At 47.0% G+C, this 12,640-nt stretch overlaps 1 protein-coding gene across 36 annotated transcripts in view; it reads right to left on the bottom strand.

The window, feature by feature from the left end:
* The window catches only part of Tcf7l2 (transcription factor 7 like 2), a 187,761-nt gene that overhangs the window by 106,274 nt on the left and 68,847 nt on the right, over nt 1-12,640 (bottom strand). For all 36 annotated transcript variants that reach the window (XM_076835073.1, XM_076835079.1, XM_076835078.1 and 33 more), the window contains one exon: nt 5,287-5,388. In XM_076835073.1, the coding sequence (XP_076691188.1) occupies nt 5,287-5,388 (102 nt within the window). The remainder of the gene's footprint in view (nt 1-5,286; nt 5,389-12,640) is intronic.

Here is a 12,640-nt window from a genome sequence, read left to right as displayed (position 1 = left end):
TCCTCCTCTGCAGAGTGGCAATAATGCAACATCCGTGAAGCCCCCAGAACAATGCCTGCCTTGGAGGAAATGAAACAGGCCCCTTCACTACCATTGGGATTACTGCCTGTCATTGACTTCACTTTCTCTCAATGTCCAGGAGGGGGTTTTGCACACCATAAGGAATCACTATTTGCAGGATCCACGAATGAACCTATAATCGATCCATGCAAATACCACAAACCCACTCCTCCTCCAGGAGTCCCCTTGGGCAATGGCAGGTCCCATCACGTGCCTTGCTCCCTCAGTGCCCGCACCTAAAGCACTCATGGGTTCTGCTGATGGTCCCCAATGTGCTCACCTTCACCTCCCCCCACCCCACCAGGAGTGCAACACAGCCACTAAGGCAGATTTGACAGCCAATCCCCGCCATGACTCCCCAGTGGTTAGGATCAGATGCCAGGTCCTTGCCATATTGCACCTCCACCCACTCTCCCACCCTGGCCATCTCACCTGACACTGCTTATCACTAAGCCAACTCTTTCCTTTAGGACCTTCATATGCATTTTTCATTTGGCCTGGATCAGTCTTCCACTTTTACCCCTTCTCTGGCCAACTTCAACAATTGTTCAAATACCATTTCTGACTTTTGTTTTTAACTTTTAGTTGACACATAATAATTATCTATATGTATGTTGTACAATGTGACATTTCAACACATGTATACAATGTGTGGTGATGAGATAATGGGAACAGCATATCCATCATCTCAAATGTTCATCCTCTATTTGTGTTGGGAACATCCACAACCCTGTTTTTGAAAACTGTTTTGAAATATACAATTAGTTCTTGTCAATCATCATTAGCCCACTCTGCCATAGAACACCAGAAGACCCACCAACCACCCTCTCTGAAACATCCCTTTCTCATGTGGCCACCAAGGCACAAAATCCCCACGAACATCCTGGTCACAATCAAGTCTCCCTGGTCACCTTGGACAACCTTCTACTCCTTCATGGCACCTGGCACAGCACCTACCACTCCAGGAGGGGCTGCCCTGGCTTCACCAGCCCTAAAGCAGACCACCGGCACATAACAGGTCCACACAAGCATCCAGTGGGGCAGCACTGCATGCATCTAACTCTTCAGAAACAAAAATGAGAGGTTCCTCCTGCCCTGAGCTTACTTGAAAACGCTCAGCAGGCGGTGGAGCCCCATCCGGGTCCTATTCAGCAAGCTGTTTCCTAAGAGCCTTCCCCTGGCGTTCAGCATTTAAGCAATAACAACAAAAAACTTGCACCATCGCCGTCTGCGGCTATCTTCCTCAGGATTCGGTCTGCTCTCCTATCCCACACTTCGATGCTCATTACACAACAAAACGCCCAAGACAGAAATTCTAGAAATCCACCCCAAGGTGAAATTTCACATCAACTTCAAAAGGAAACCCCCAAGATAAATTGTAAAAACTTTTGAAGCCTTTTGCTGGTTTGTAAGATACATACTATTCCAAAATACCACCATTTTTGGTCCAGAATCTTTTTTTGCCAAGTACAAAGGAAGTTAAATGAAAAGTCTTTGTACAGCAAAGACACCAGAGGTGGTACTCAGGGAGCAGCTCCTAGCCCGCAGCTTACCAGCCGGTTCCCACCACCACTCAGCACAAGCCAGGCCTGGCCCTCAGTGAGTGAGAGGCAAATGGGACAAGAATTAAAAACACAAGTTTTAAAATACCACAAAGAAATGGGCTAGTTATATGAAGTAGAAAATGGGATGGGGCAAGAAGAGGAATTTGGTGGACACAATATCTTTATTTATTTTTTTTTTAAGTGGTGCTGAGGATGGAACCCAGTGCCTCACGCATGGTAGGAAAGTGCTCTACCTCTGAGCCACAACCCCAGCCCCTTGGGAAGAGGGATTTGGAAAGTGATGCCAGAGGGTGGCGACTTCCGGTGTAAATGCTCTTTTCTTAGCCAGCCAATCAAGACATCATCCATCCCCAGGGAATGATTTCCTCTCTCCCCTGAACACAGATCAGCAGTCGCCAGATCACGACAACCAGGATGCCGCTTCAGCTGCAGGAACTAAAATCCGTGGAGTTTGTCTCTTAATTTAAACACTGTTGATGGGGCTGGGGATGCAGCTCAAGTGGTAAGGTACTTGCCTAGCACACGCAAGGCCCTGGGGCACATCCCCATGTCTGCTAAACAAGCAAACTGCACTAGTTGTAAACATTTATTGTACATATCAACTTTTTACAATGTGGTAGCTCACATATCACATGGAAAAAAATCCAATCAGATTAAAATATTCCAACAAAATGTTCTGAATTCCCATGAGGATTCTGCCCTATACCAGGTGCTGGAGAAGGTTATTTTGTTAGCAATCTGTGAGAGCTGTTAGCCTGTAATGATTACTAACAAACCCTGAACACTTCCTTATTTTCAAAAAGAAACATTAGAAATAATTATGAAACAACTTGGCTCAAAAGTTACAATAAATCCAAATTTCATAGAAATTAGGAAGCAACCCTTAGATGATTATTTTGAAACAACTCTGGCAAAACACTGTGATGTGACAACATTCTGCTTAACAGAATAGAACCCAACAAGTGAGGAAAAGCCCTGTGTGTCAGGAGAAAGCTTAGCCGTTCATGACTGAACCTCAACACGAACCAGACCTGAAACTGCACAAAGACTCCACTGCGGCAGGAGCCGTGCTTCAGAGAGCTCCCTTCCTAGACAGACATTCTGTACCTGCCCAGGTACGCTAATGACTCCCTCCCCTGTGTCCAGTGAAAAGGTAATTATGTAATCACGTGGTCCCAAGGAAAATGGATTCCCCAATCCCAAAAATTACAGGTAAGCAGAGAGATGCGGAGGCCAACACCCCCAGTCTCTTCTGCACCCTGCTTTCCCATCTCCCTCTAACTCTCCTTGCCTAGAACTCCCTCTTCTAGTCCTCCGTTGTCGGGTGAAGATTGCACAAACAGAGAACAGGGGTGACTCTTGGGGCCATAGTCACCTTTCCCTGTCACAACAAGCATTACAGTCTCACCAATCGTCTTCTTTTGTCCAAACTTATGGCTTTCCTCCTCTCCCCAGGTCCCAGAGTATACCATCCCCCATCAACGCATTCCCTACACAATGGCTGGTCCTCACGTCCCCAAGGGCACAGCAGGAATCATGCAAGATCCTGTACCCGCTGCCAGCTGTGGCTCCTTTGGACGAAGGTCCCCATCTCAAAGGTGATGTGCGCTCCAAAGTGGTTGCTATGGTAAACGTGCCCTGCATTAAACAGCACAGGAAAAGGGCACCCGAGTCCCTGCTCTGCTCCCCTTGCCAAAATCTACATTAGCTCTGGAAAAAATGTCCTACCATCTTGTCCAGATGGTCAATTTCCACGTGAGAAAACAGGGCTCTGAGGATCTACCTAAGCCGCAGCAACTGTTGTGGGACTGGGGGAGACCGGGGGCCACCAGCCCTCTCCAAGCAGACACCCCCACTCCCAAACAGTGGGCTGCCCACCACGGGAGCTTCCCGTGGACCTGCGACACAACCACAAGGGGCTGCGTCCACTCTGAAACCACTCCTAAGAAAGACACAAAGGCCCCGGAGAGATTATAAAGATAAGGTCGTTTCTCTAAAGTTAAAATAGGTGGGAAAGTTCCAGTGAGCATTTCAGAAAGCAGAGAAATAAATTCCAAAGCCTGGCACCACCCCGGGAAGCCCAGGGAGGCAGGAGAGGGGAAATGAGCAGGCTTCCTCGCCCCGCCTCTAAGACTCTAGGACGGTCACACTTTGAAATCTCTGTACCTTAATTCTTTTTTTTTTTTTTTTTTCTTAAGACATGGTATTCCATTTTCCAGGAGAAACCTGCACCAGTACCCCAAGCCATTGACTTCTTTACACCTCTGTCACTGTCCCTGCTGATGATCCAACTTAGAAAAGTGCAACAGGGCCAGCCACGGAGACCGACTTTTCCCTCCTAGCCAAGGGAGCAGAGAGCTGGATCTGGTTCTCGCTCTGGCTCCTAACTCCGTGTGTGTGACGTTGGGCAGTTCACTTAAGGCATCTCTGGCCTCAGTTTCCTTTTCTAAGGTCAGGCAGGGCCTAAAATGATCCGAGGTCTCCTCTAGCCCTCAAATCTGGACATTCTAGGAGCATCCGTCACTGTTGGAGGGAGAAGGAAGAATCTGGCAAATGTCATCCTTCTTCCTGCATGAGGAGCTGACGTTCTCACTAATCGTGACTCAACATGCAGTTTTAAAAAAATTGTTGTGATGGACACCCACACCACAGAGGTATAACTAATTAAATAAAATATACTCCAGCACAGCAAGCCACAAAATAAGGAGGCGGTTGGCCGGCAATTTGACACAATGCATGGTAAGATTCTACGACTCAAGAAAATTATTTTGCAATTTTTAGAAATTACAAGAAATAGAGAGGCAGAATATAGTAATGAGTAACATTTTGCAATGCTTTAATAAAAAATACATGAATTGTTTCACGATTTGCCTAACTCTACCTGTCGTGGATTCATTACGAAAATATGTCTTTCATTAATTATTTCAAAAGTCTGAAGTCCAGCTCATGATATAAATACATAGAAGGGAATAAATATTCTAATAAGGCTGCACTATCTTCTCAAGAGGTTAATTTACAAACTTTCAGAGCCTACAAAATTCTAAGAAAGTGCATTAAAAATACATGTAGACACACACTGTATGTTGTAGTCTCTTAGTACTAAAAACAAATGTTCTCCATGTCAAACCCTCACGCTCTCCAAGCCATGAATTAAATTTAATTTTAGCCTAAGTTCATTCCTGCTCTAGGGTCACCATCAGCCAGACAGCTGAAATTTCCTAATGCTAGTACAGAATGTTACTTTTCAACAAATATTAGGATAAATCGTGGGGCGCTGGGATTGGAGAGCCTCAGGCCCAGGGTACCTATCCTGATGCCCTCGTACCTACCCTGCCTCCCCCACTGGCCTTCCTTTGGACTGCTGATGCCATTTCCAGTTTCCCCAACCGTGGTGACTGTGTCCTACTAACTGGAGCCCACGAGACTATCCTAACCCAACACGTGGAGAAAAGGGTAGGGAAAGGACTTGGGAAATTTTCAGGTAGGTTACAATCAATAAGAGCCATCAGCAAAACTAAGTACTTCATAAATTTAAACCATAGCCATTAAAAAAAAAAAAAAAATTAAAGGAAGAACTGACAAACAAGGCCTGTTACCACCAAGAGACTTTTCGTCTTTGTCCCCCAGTAACGGAGGCAACTGTCTTTGGGGGATTACTTACAACGATGTGTGCTGGTGACGGTGAGCGGGCGTCCTTGAGGGCCTGTCTGCTCTGAAGGCTCCCTGCCTGGACATCAAGCAGTGGCCATTTCATCTGGAGATACTGGAAAACCAGAAACCACGAATTAAAACAAAGAAATGCAAGACAGCTCACCCGAGCAATAGCTGTTCTTCCACAGGTCAGAAACTGAGAAACTTTTAAACACATGCAAATTACAACAAAAGAAAAAGCAGGCAGTATCAGAAAGGTCTTCCCTGGAGCTGAAGGTTCAAATACTGATCACTACTGCTATAAGCAACTGGAGTTTATCTTTGCAGTCAAACTACACGGTGGCTTTGGATAAAATGGGTCCACTGATACCACCTTAACTGGGGGGCTGGTGAGGGGAAGAGGAAAGAAAGGAAGGAACACAGAGTTATCCCAGAAGAAAAAAGCAAATCTCAAGCCGGAAATGTCCTAGGACATTTCAATTCCAAATCCATTCTTTCAGTGACCTTCATCATTCAAAGGCCCCCATCCTTCAATTTAAAGCAAAGCTGAGCACATATGTACAGCTGTCCTTCCTGTCGTAGAAGCTGCTTACCTAAGAGTGACACAGAGTTCCTCAACCAATCCAAAAGCTTGTAAGACAAAAATATTTCTCAGCAACAGATTCACACCCAGAGAACAATGTACTTTACATGCCCATTTCAACTGACTGCCTAAACAGGCACAGGTTCACCAGAGAGAAAAATAAAGTGATGAGCCCATTATGTCCCTCCCTGCCTTTTTCTGAACTATGAAACGGATAAATATACTGCACAAGCAAACCATTTCTGTCAGGGTGACCTGAGTGATCAACTGGCTCCATTCCTGGATTTGTTTTACAGTAAGGGAAACAAAGTGAGGTGCCTGCCCAGGCCCAGAGATACTTAGCACATGTTTAACTAACTCCCAGGCACTTGACTTGTCCATCTCAACAGTTTCGCTCAGGAAAACTTGACAACCCAACGAAACTTGGACATGATGCTTATAAGGACATTGGGATCAGCCTCTAAGGGTTCAAAGGCCAATTGGCCAATGTGTCAGATAATACTTAAGAGAGCATATAATGAGCCACCTTTAACACTTCACAGACCCAAAGCAAAAATAAGGAGCATTTTTAAATATTCACTGCCCAGCAACTTTTTTTTTTTTAAAGAGGAGAGAGAGAATGAGAATTTTTTAATATTTATTTTTCAGTTTTCGGTGGACATAACATCTTTATTTTATGTGGTGCTGAGGATCGAACCCAACGCCCCGCGCATGCCAGGCAGGCGCGTTACCGCTTGAGCCACATCCCCAGCCCAACCCAGCAACTTTTATTCAATGACGCTGGTGACTGGTGTTCAATCCAGCCTTTATCCAGGCATTATGGGATACAAGGACGCCTGCCCCAGGGAGCTGATCCTGCCTGAGGGAGCCACAGCTCACGGGTAAGTCAAGGCAGATCACTGGGAAGCTGCTCGGGCATCACTAAGAGGAATGAGAGAATTTCTGAGACATAGGAAGGCTGCCCAGAACGAACCTTGATAAGAAAAGGAACCGCAAAGAACAGTCCAGCAAGAAGGGACTGCATAAACCCCAAGAGAGAGAGAGAAGGGTAAAAATTATCCACAGGCCAATCCAAGACTTCTCAGAGATACAACTGTGTGGCAAATTAAAACCGAACCCAGTAATCCTTGGTGCTGAAGATCCTAGACTTGAGCCACCTGCATGAATGCAGTTGATTTATCCTGCTGACACCTACACAGGGTGACTGTATCTTCTACAACTTCTACCAAGAAGGCTCGGCTGTGAAGGAACCTGGCTCTGTGGGTAACTTGACCCCAGACCTTGCACTAAATCCCTGGTACAGGACTCTAATGTTGGTCTGCAAGGGGCTGACCCGTCTGTGATGGCAGAGTGGGTGGACGTCCGCCCTGAACACTGACTGTAGGATTCCAGTCCCCCAGACAGTGAATCCCAGCAGGACCCTCCCACTTGTCCTTACAGTCCAACCATTTCCACATACCAGTGTCTTTGGGACCAGTATCACCCGAGGAGAGAACCACTGAAGCAAATGTTCCCGAGGTCCTTCAGCCTATTCCGGAGCCAGAGGCTCTGGGAATCTGCTGTGCCCTGTGTCACCCCCACTGCTTCCCATTCTCACTTGCCACATAAACACACAGGCTGCTCTGGTCAAAACCACTCAATAGAGTCATTTCCTTGAGGCCAACCAAAATGGACACCCGCCAACACTCACCTCTCCATCTCACAATAGCCCGTGAGCCCAAATGCAAAGCTGGGGGGACCCACCTACACCCACCTCCTGCTTCTCTCCAACAGAGAAGGTGAAGTGGGTGGACAAGCTTCAGGGTCCGCCATCTGCAAAACTGATTAGACTGCATTCTAACACGGGCTCCATAGAATCAGGAAATTCAGGCTTGGATTAGGTGACAGACCTGCCCCAAAGACCCCACCCAGGAACTGTCATGCCCATAATGCAATATTAACTCGGAGACTTACAATTCTTATTTTACATAAAAGCTTCATTGTGTGCCATATCCAATCTCCATAGGCTACCTGCACCACATATTTTTATGAGCCTGCATTTCAGCGCTCTGAGCCTACAACACACATAATTTTCAATTATGTTAGGGCAGCCCAGGATCACTGCCTATATAACATTACTGGTTGGAGGAAATGAGACTCGGCCCTGCTGCCCAGAGAGAGCTAACCGAATCCAGATGGTGGAGGAAGACAGCCCTGGTCCCGCCGACTTGCAGGGACTCCACAATGACAGCCCCAAACTCTCCTACCCGGTGCAATCTGATGCCACCGAACAGCTGGGCACCCACAAATCCCTGATCCTCCCTTGACTCTTAACTGGCATTCGGGCTGACAATGCTCCTTTTGGGGAAGTAAGGGGTACAACAGGAGTCTTTAAAGGAAGTTATTATTAACCTCCTCCAAAAGGAATGGGTTCCCCAGGTTCCTTCATCTTCTACAATTGGTCCTTATTAATGGGGAAAATAAATAAATAAAGGGAAGAGAAAGGAAATTAGGTACGATTACAGCCTAGAGGAAAATCTCTTCCTTCCTGGAGACATTAAACAGCAGGAAATTCTATTCTGTTGGGTCCTAGAGGAAGACCTGGAGGAGGAGGCATCTCAGATTTACAAAAGGACTGGAACGTTATGCTACATTTTCCCCACAGCTCGGCTTCAGTTTTACATCCTTTTGGAAGGTTTTTTAAAAAAGGGGGAAAAAAAAGTTCCCACCATCCCACTATAAAAACAACACCGGGCTCCAGCGCTCTTTCTCTTAGGCTGCTCAACGTGGAAATTATGAATTGCCTACAAAAACATTAAGCTTTTCAACAAACGGCAATCAAACGGGGCCGTGGGAATTCTGACATTGAAAACTGTTGAAATGGAGTCTGCTCGGCTTTCATTTCTTTCTTTTTTTTTTAAAGGCCATCCTGGCTTAAGCATTTCATCCTTTGTTTAATAATCATGTTCTGATCATAGCCCATTAGGGTTTTTCCCCAAATCATATTTTATGATATGTCTCAGGGAGCTTAAGGTAAGCTTTGGACCTGTGGGCAAAGTCTCCAAATATATACAACACCCAGGGCCTGACAAGAATCAAAGTGGTGGGAAAGCCTGTTAAACTGTCAGCAAAAGAAAAAAGGTGAGCGTCTGATTTCTTCCCCGCCACCTCCCCCAGTGAAAGGGAAAGTGAAGGCAGAGGAGGCCAGCCTTCAGAATGGAGGCTCAATGAGGAAAAAGGTTAGCAGCAGTCAGTGCCGACTCGGGCTGCCTGACCCAGCCTGTCCCCACACGGCACCTGTGTCCTTTGGAATCCTCCATTCCTGGAACCTGCCACCTGCGGGTGCTACTGAGGGTTTCGGGCTTTCGTGCAAATTTCTTCTCTAAACAAACAGAAGAACTCAAAGAACACGGATGGCGGTGGCAATGACAATGACAAGGCTGCCGGGAAACGTGATTGAACTGAACATCAGCAAGGCTTCCCGGCACTACCCTTTCAGTCACTCCGTTCCACAGATGGACAGGCCAGTGGGGACTGCCCTGTGTTTGCTCAGGGCTGGGCTGGCACACTTCTCCTGTGAAGCGCCGATAGTCCATATCTTGGGTTTTGAGGTCCACGCCACCTCTGCCATGACCACTAGGCTCTGCCACTGGTAACTCAAATGCACCCCCAGGCAAGGCGTGGGTGCGCTGTGTGGTGGCTGTGCTCCAATCAACGTACTTAAGGACACTGATATCTGAATTGCATATAATTTTCCTGTGTCAGGAAATACTATGCCTCACTTGATTTCTTCAACCATTTTTAAAGTAATAAAAATCGCTCTTCCCTCGTAGGCCATGCAAAAACAGGTGGCCAGCCGGCTCTGGCCTGTGGGCTGGGGCTGGCCATCCCTGGCTTAGAGAAGGAGTCCTGCCAGAGGGGCTGCGGCCCTCGCTGGGCCTTCCGTTCAGACAGCCGAACCCAAATGAGTAGGAAAGTGGGTTCAACGGCCTGAAAGCAACTTTTTGGACTCAACCACCCCTGGCAAAAAGGTTTGGGGGAATAGCCTGGAAGATTCCAAGCCCTCTGGCCGAGACTCCCAGTCACAAGGTCTAACCACTAGACCACAATCTCACCGAAATAACTACCCCTCCTTTCCAAAATGGAAGTTTTAGAAACCCCTGAGCAATCCTGACTGGAAAGGTTCACGTGTTCAACAGCTCTCACCCACTTTCCCAGGAGACAGTGGTGACATGACATCAGATCACCCCAAAACAATGGCAAACCGGACTTCCTCAAGTCTCGGGGGAAGCGACCCCAGAGTTGTGGGACCAACTATCTAGGCTCAGAAGCGCCTCCCTCCAGAACTCTCCGACAGGCTGGGTTAAAGTCAGCCACCCACACAGGGCATCGGCCAAGGGCTCGCGGCCAAAGGCAAGCAGAGTTCCAGGTGGGAAGAGGGACAGCATGGGGTCTGAACAGACTATTCGATGCAGGTAGGGCTGGTCTCTTCCAGAAAACCAGGTCCTCCAGGCAGCCTCCCAGCCAGGGTCAGTGAGCTCCTAGCCTGCCAAGGACAAACATCAGTGCCTCTTCCACCCGCTGTTTCTGACCGGGGTGCTTTTTCCTAGGAAAATTCATTTTACAGGAAATCAAATTACTTGGATGCATCCTCATGATGGATTTCCACCACTGAGTCTTCCTAACGCACTAGTGCCAGAAAGTTGCTTCATTTCTAATAACAGGGGAAGTCAAGCCTCTGCCTATACACCTAGCCATGGCCCACCGTGTCCAGTCCTTGGGTTTCTTTCCCCTTTGAGTTGGCTTGTTCCTGCCGCACTGAGGGCCACTCACACCAACTCTGGTTCAAATACCCAGCACAGAGGGAAGAACCAGATTACGTGGTTCAAATACCCAGCACAGAGGGAAGAACCAGATTACACTTTTCACATTACTCCACAGCACCTAACGCAGGGCACGAGAAGAAGCCACTCACTGCAGGGAGGAAAAAGTAAGAAAATAGTGTGCTCACGTACCCAACCCAAGAGCAGTCACACATGCTGGGACCTCTGATGGGAGGAGCACCCAAGAGACAGCACACTCACAGACTGTAGGGAACAGGCCCGTCTCTTTCTGAACCAACTTCATTTCTCAGAAACAGGACACAGAAAATCCAGCCCATCTCCTTATAAACAAGTAGTTTTGCTCTCAGGGATCATGAAAAACCCAACTTATACACAATAGATTAAGGAATTGTAGTCGATTTAATATTCTGTTCTACTCTCTTTCCAAAAGTTAGCACTGATCAAATATACTAATGCTGAAACTATGTGGCACTATTGCAAAAGTCCTTTCAGAGTCCGGCAGGATCCTCAGGGGCATCATCACAAAATCTATCTGACCAACCTCCCTGCAGATGCAGAAGGTACAGGAGACCAGGCTGCCTTGTCCTAGGAGAAAATATACTCCAAAGAAGAAAAATTATTCTTTGGAAAAATCCAGATAGGTTCTATTTTAAAAGGCTTTATTTGCCCATGTTGCATGACTGCAGCTTAGAAAAGGGAATATATGATTTCTGGTTGTTAGAATTTAGCTTAAAAGAGTATGTACTACCAGTTACCCAGGAACAAAAAAACATGGGGTGGAGGGTGGGGGTAGGGGGGGATTAGTATGATCTAAGGGTTAGGTGCTGCTTATTTTTGTTTTTTTTGTTTTTTTTTTTCTTAAAGAAAGCACGATGTATAGGAATCCAGAAAAAGTTGCCCTTAAAGTCCCTATCCTATTTCTCATATAAAAAGAATATGGTGGCAGGGTGGGGGTGGGTGGTGGGATCAGGTAATTGGGTAAAACAATTGAATGGCCTCATCCTGTCTTCAGGGTCTCTCATTCTAAGTTTTAAGTGAAATACCATATTAACCTTTTTTCTCATAAGCCTTTTTCATCATAAGGATCTAAAGGGCCCTGACAGTATCACTTCATATTTTGAGAGCATTAACTCTATGAAATCAGTGAGTAGAAAGTAGAACTAACCGTCCAGCAAGGAAAAAACTGAGGTCAGTGGAGCAGGATACGGCCTGCCTGAGGTGGCAGCCCAGTGCCCAGGGTTCGGCCACCCCCCACCCCTTCCTACCTCTCCTGGTTTTCTCCTGGTTAGGTATGTGGCCTGAACACAACCAGCGAAAGTGACTCTAGACTAACAGCGAAGGGCAGGTCCCGCAGGATCCCCAAGGCAGGACACATCCCTCTCCCACATCTATCATCTCTGCCTCCCTGGTCTGTGGGAGAACACTGAATTATTTTCTGCTAAGGAAATTTTTCCACCAGAGCTACTGAGGCAACTAGTAGGAAAGAGGAGACAAAGCAAAACGAGCCCATCACTAATAAACAAAAAAATCCAGTGACCAAAACGTGGAATTCGCCGTTCTTTACCCTGCCTACCATTCCCCAGTCCTGGCCCTGAGCTAGCTTCAGGTCAGGGAAGCTAAGGTACGGCCACAGAAGGGCAGAACTTCCTCTCACACAAAACTGGGTCCCAGACCTGCCTCCCTCCTTCTCTTGAAATGATGACCATATGGGCCAGGTGTGGTGGCTTTCATTCCAGGGACTCAGGAAGCTGAGGCAGGAGGATCACAAGTTGGAGGCCAGCCTCAGCAACTTAGTGAGGCCCTGTCTCAAAATTAAAAATAAAACAGGGCTGAGGTGTAACTCAGTGGCAAAGCATCCCTGGGTTCAATCCCTAGTACCCCCCCCAAAAAAAAAATTTTATTCCTGTGACCTGGGACAGTACAGTGGGGGTCTAGAGACCTATTTTCCAGGCCCAGCA

Source organism: Callospermophilus lateralis, chromosome 15 (genome assembly GCF_048772815.1).
Source record: "Callospermophilus lateralis isolate mCalLat2 chromosome 15, mCalLat2.hap1, whole genome shotgun sequence".
In the NCBI taxonomy this organism is placed as follows: domain Eukaryota; kingdom Metazoa; phylum Chordata; class Mammalia; order Rodentia; family Sciuridae; genus Callospermophilus; species Callospermophilus lateralis.
This window is presented reverse-complemented; position numbering and strand designations above follow the sequence as displayed.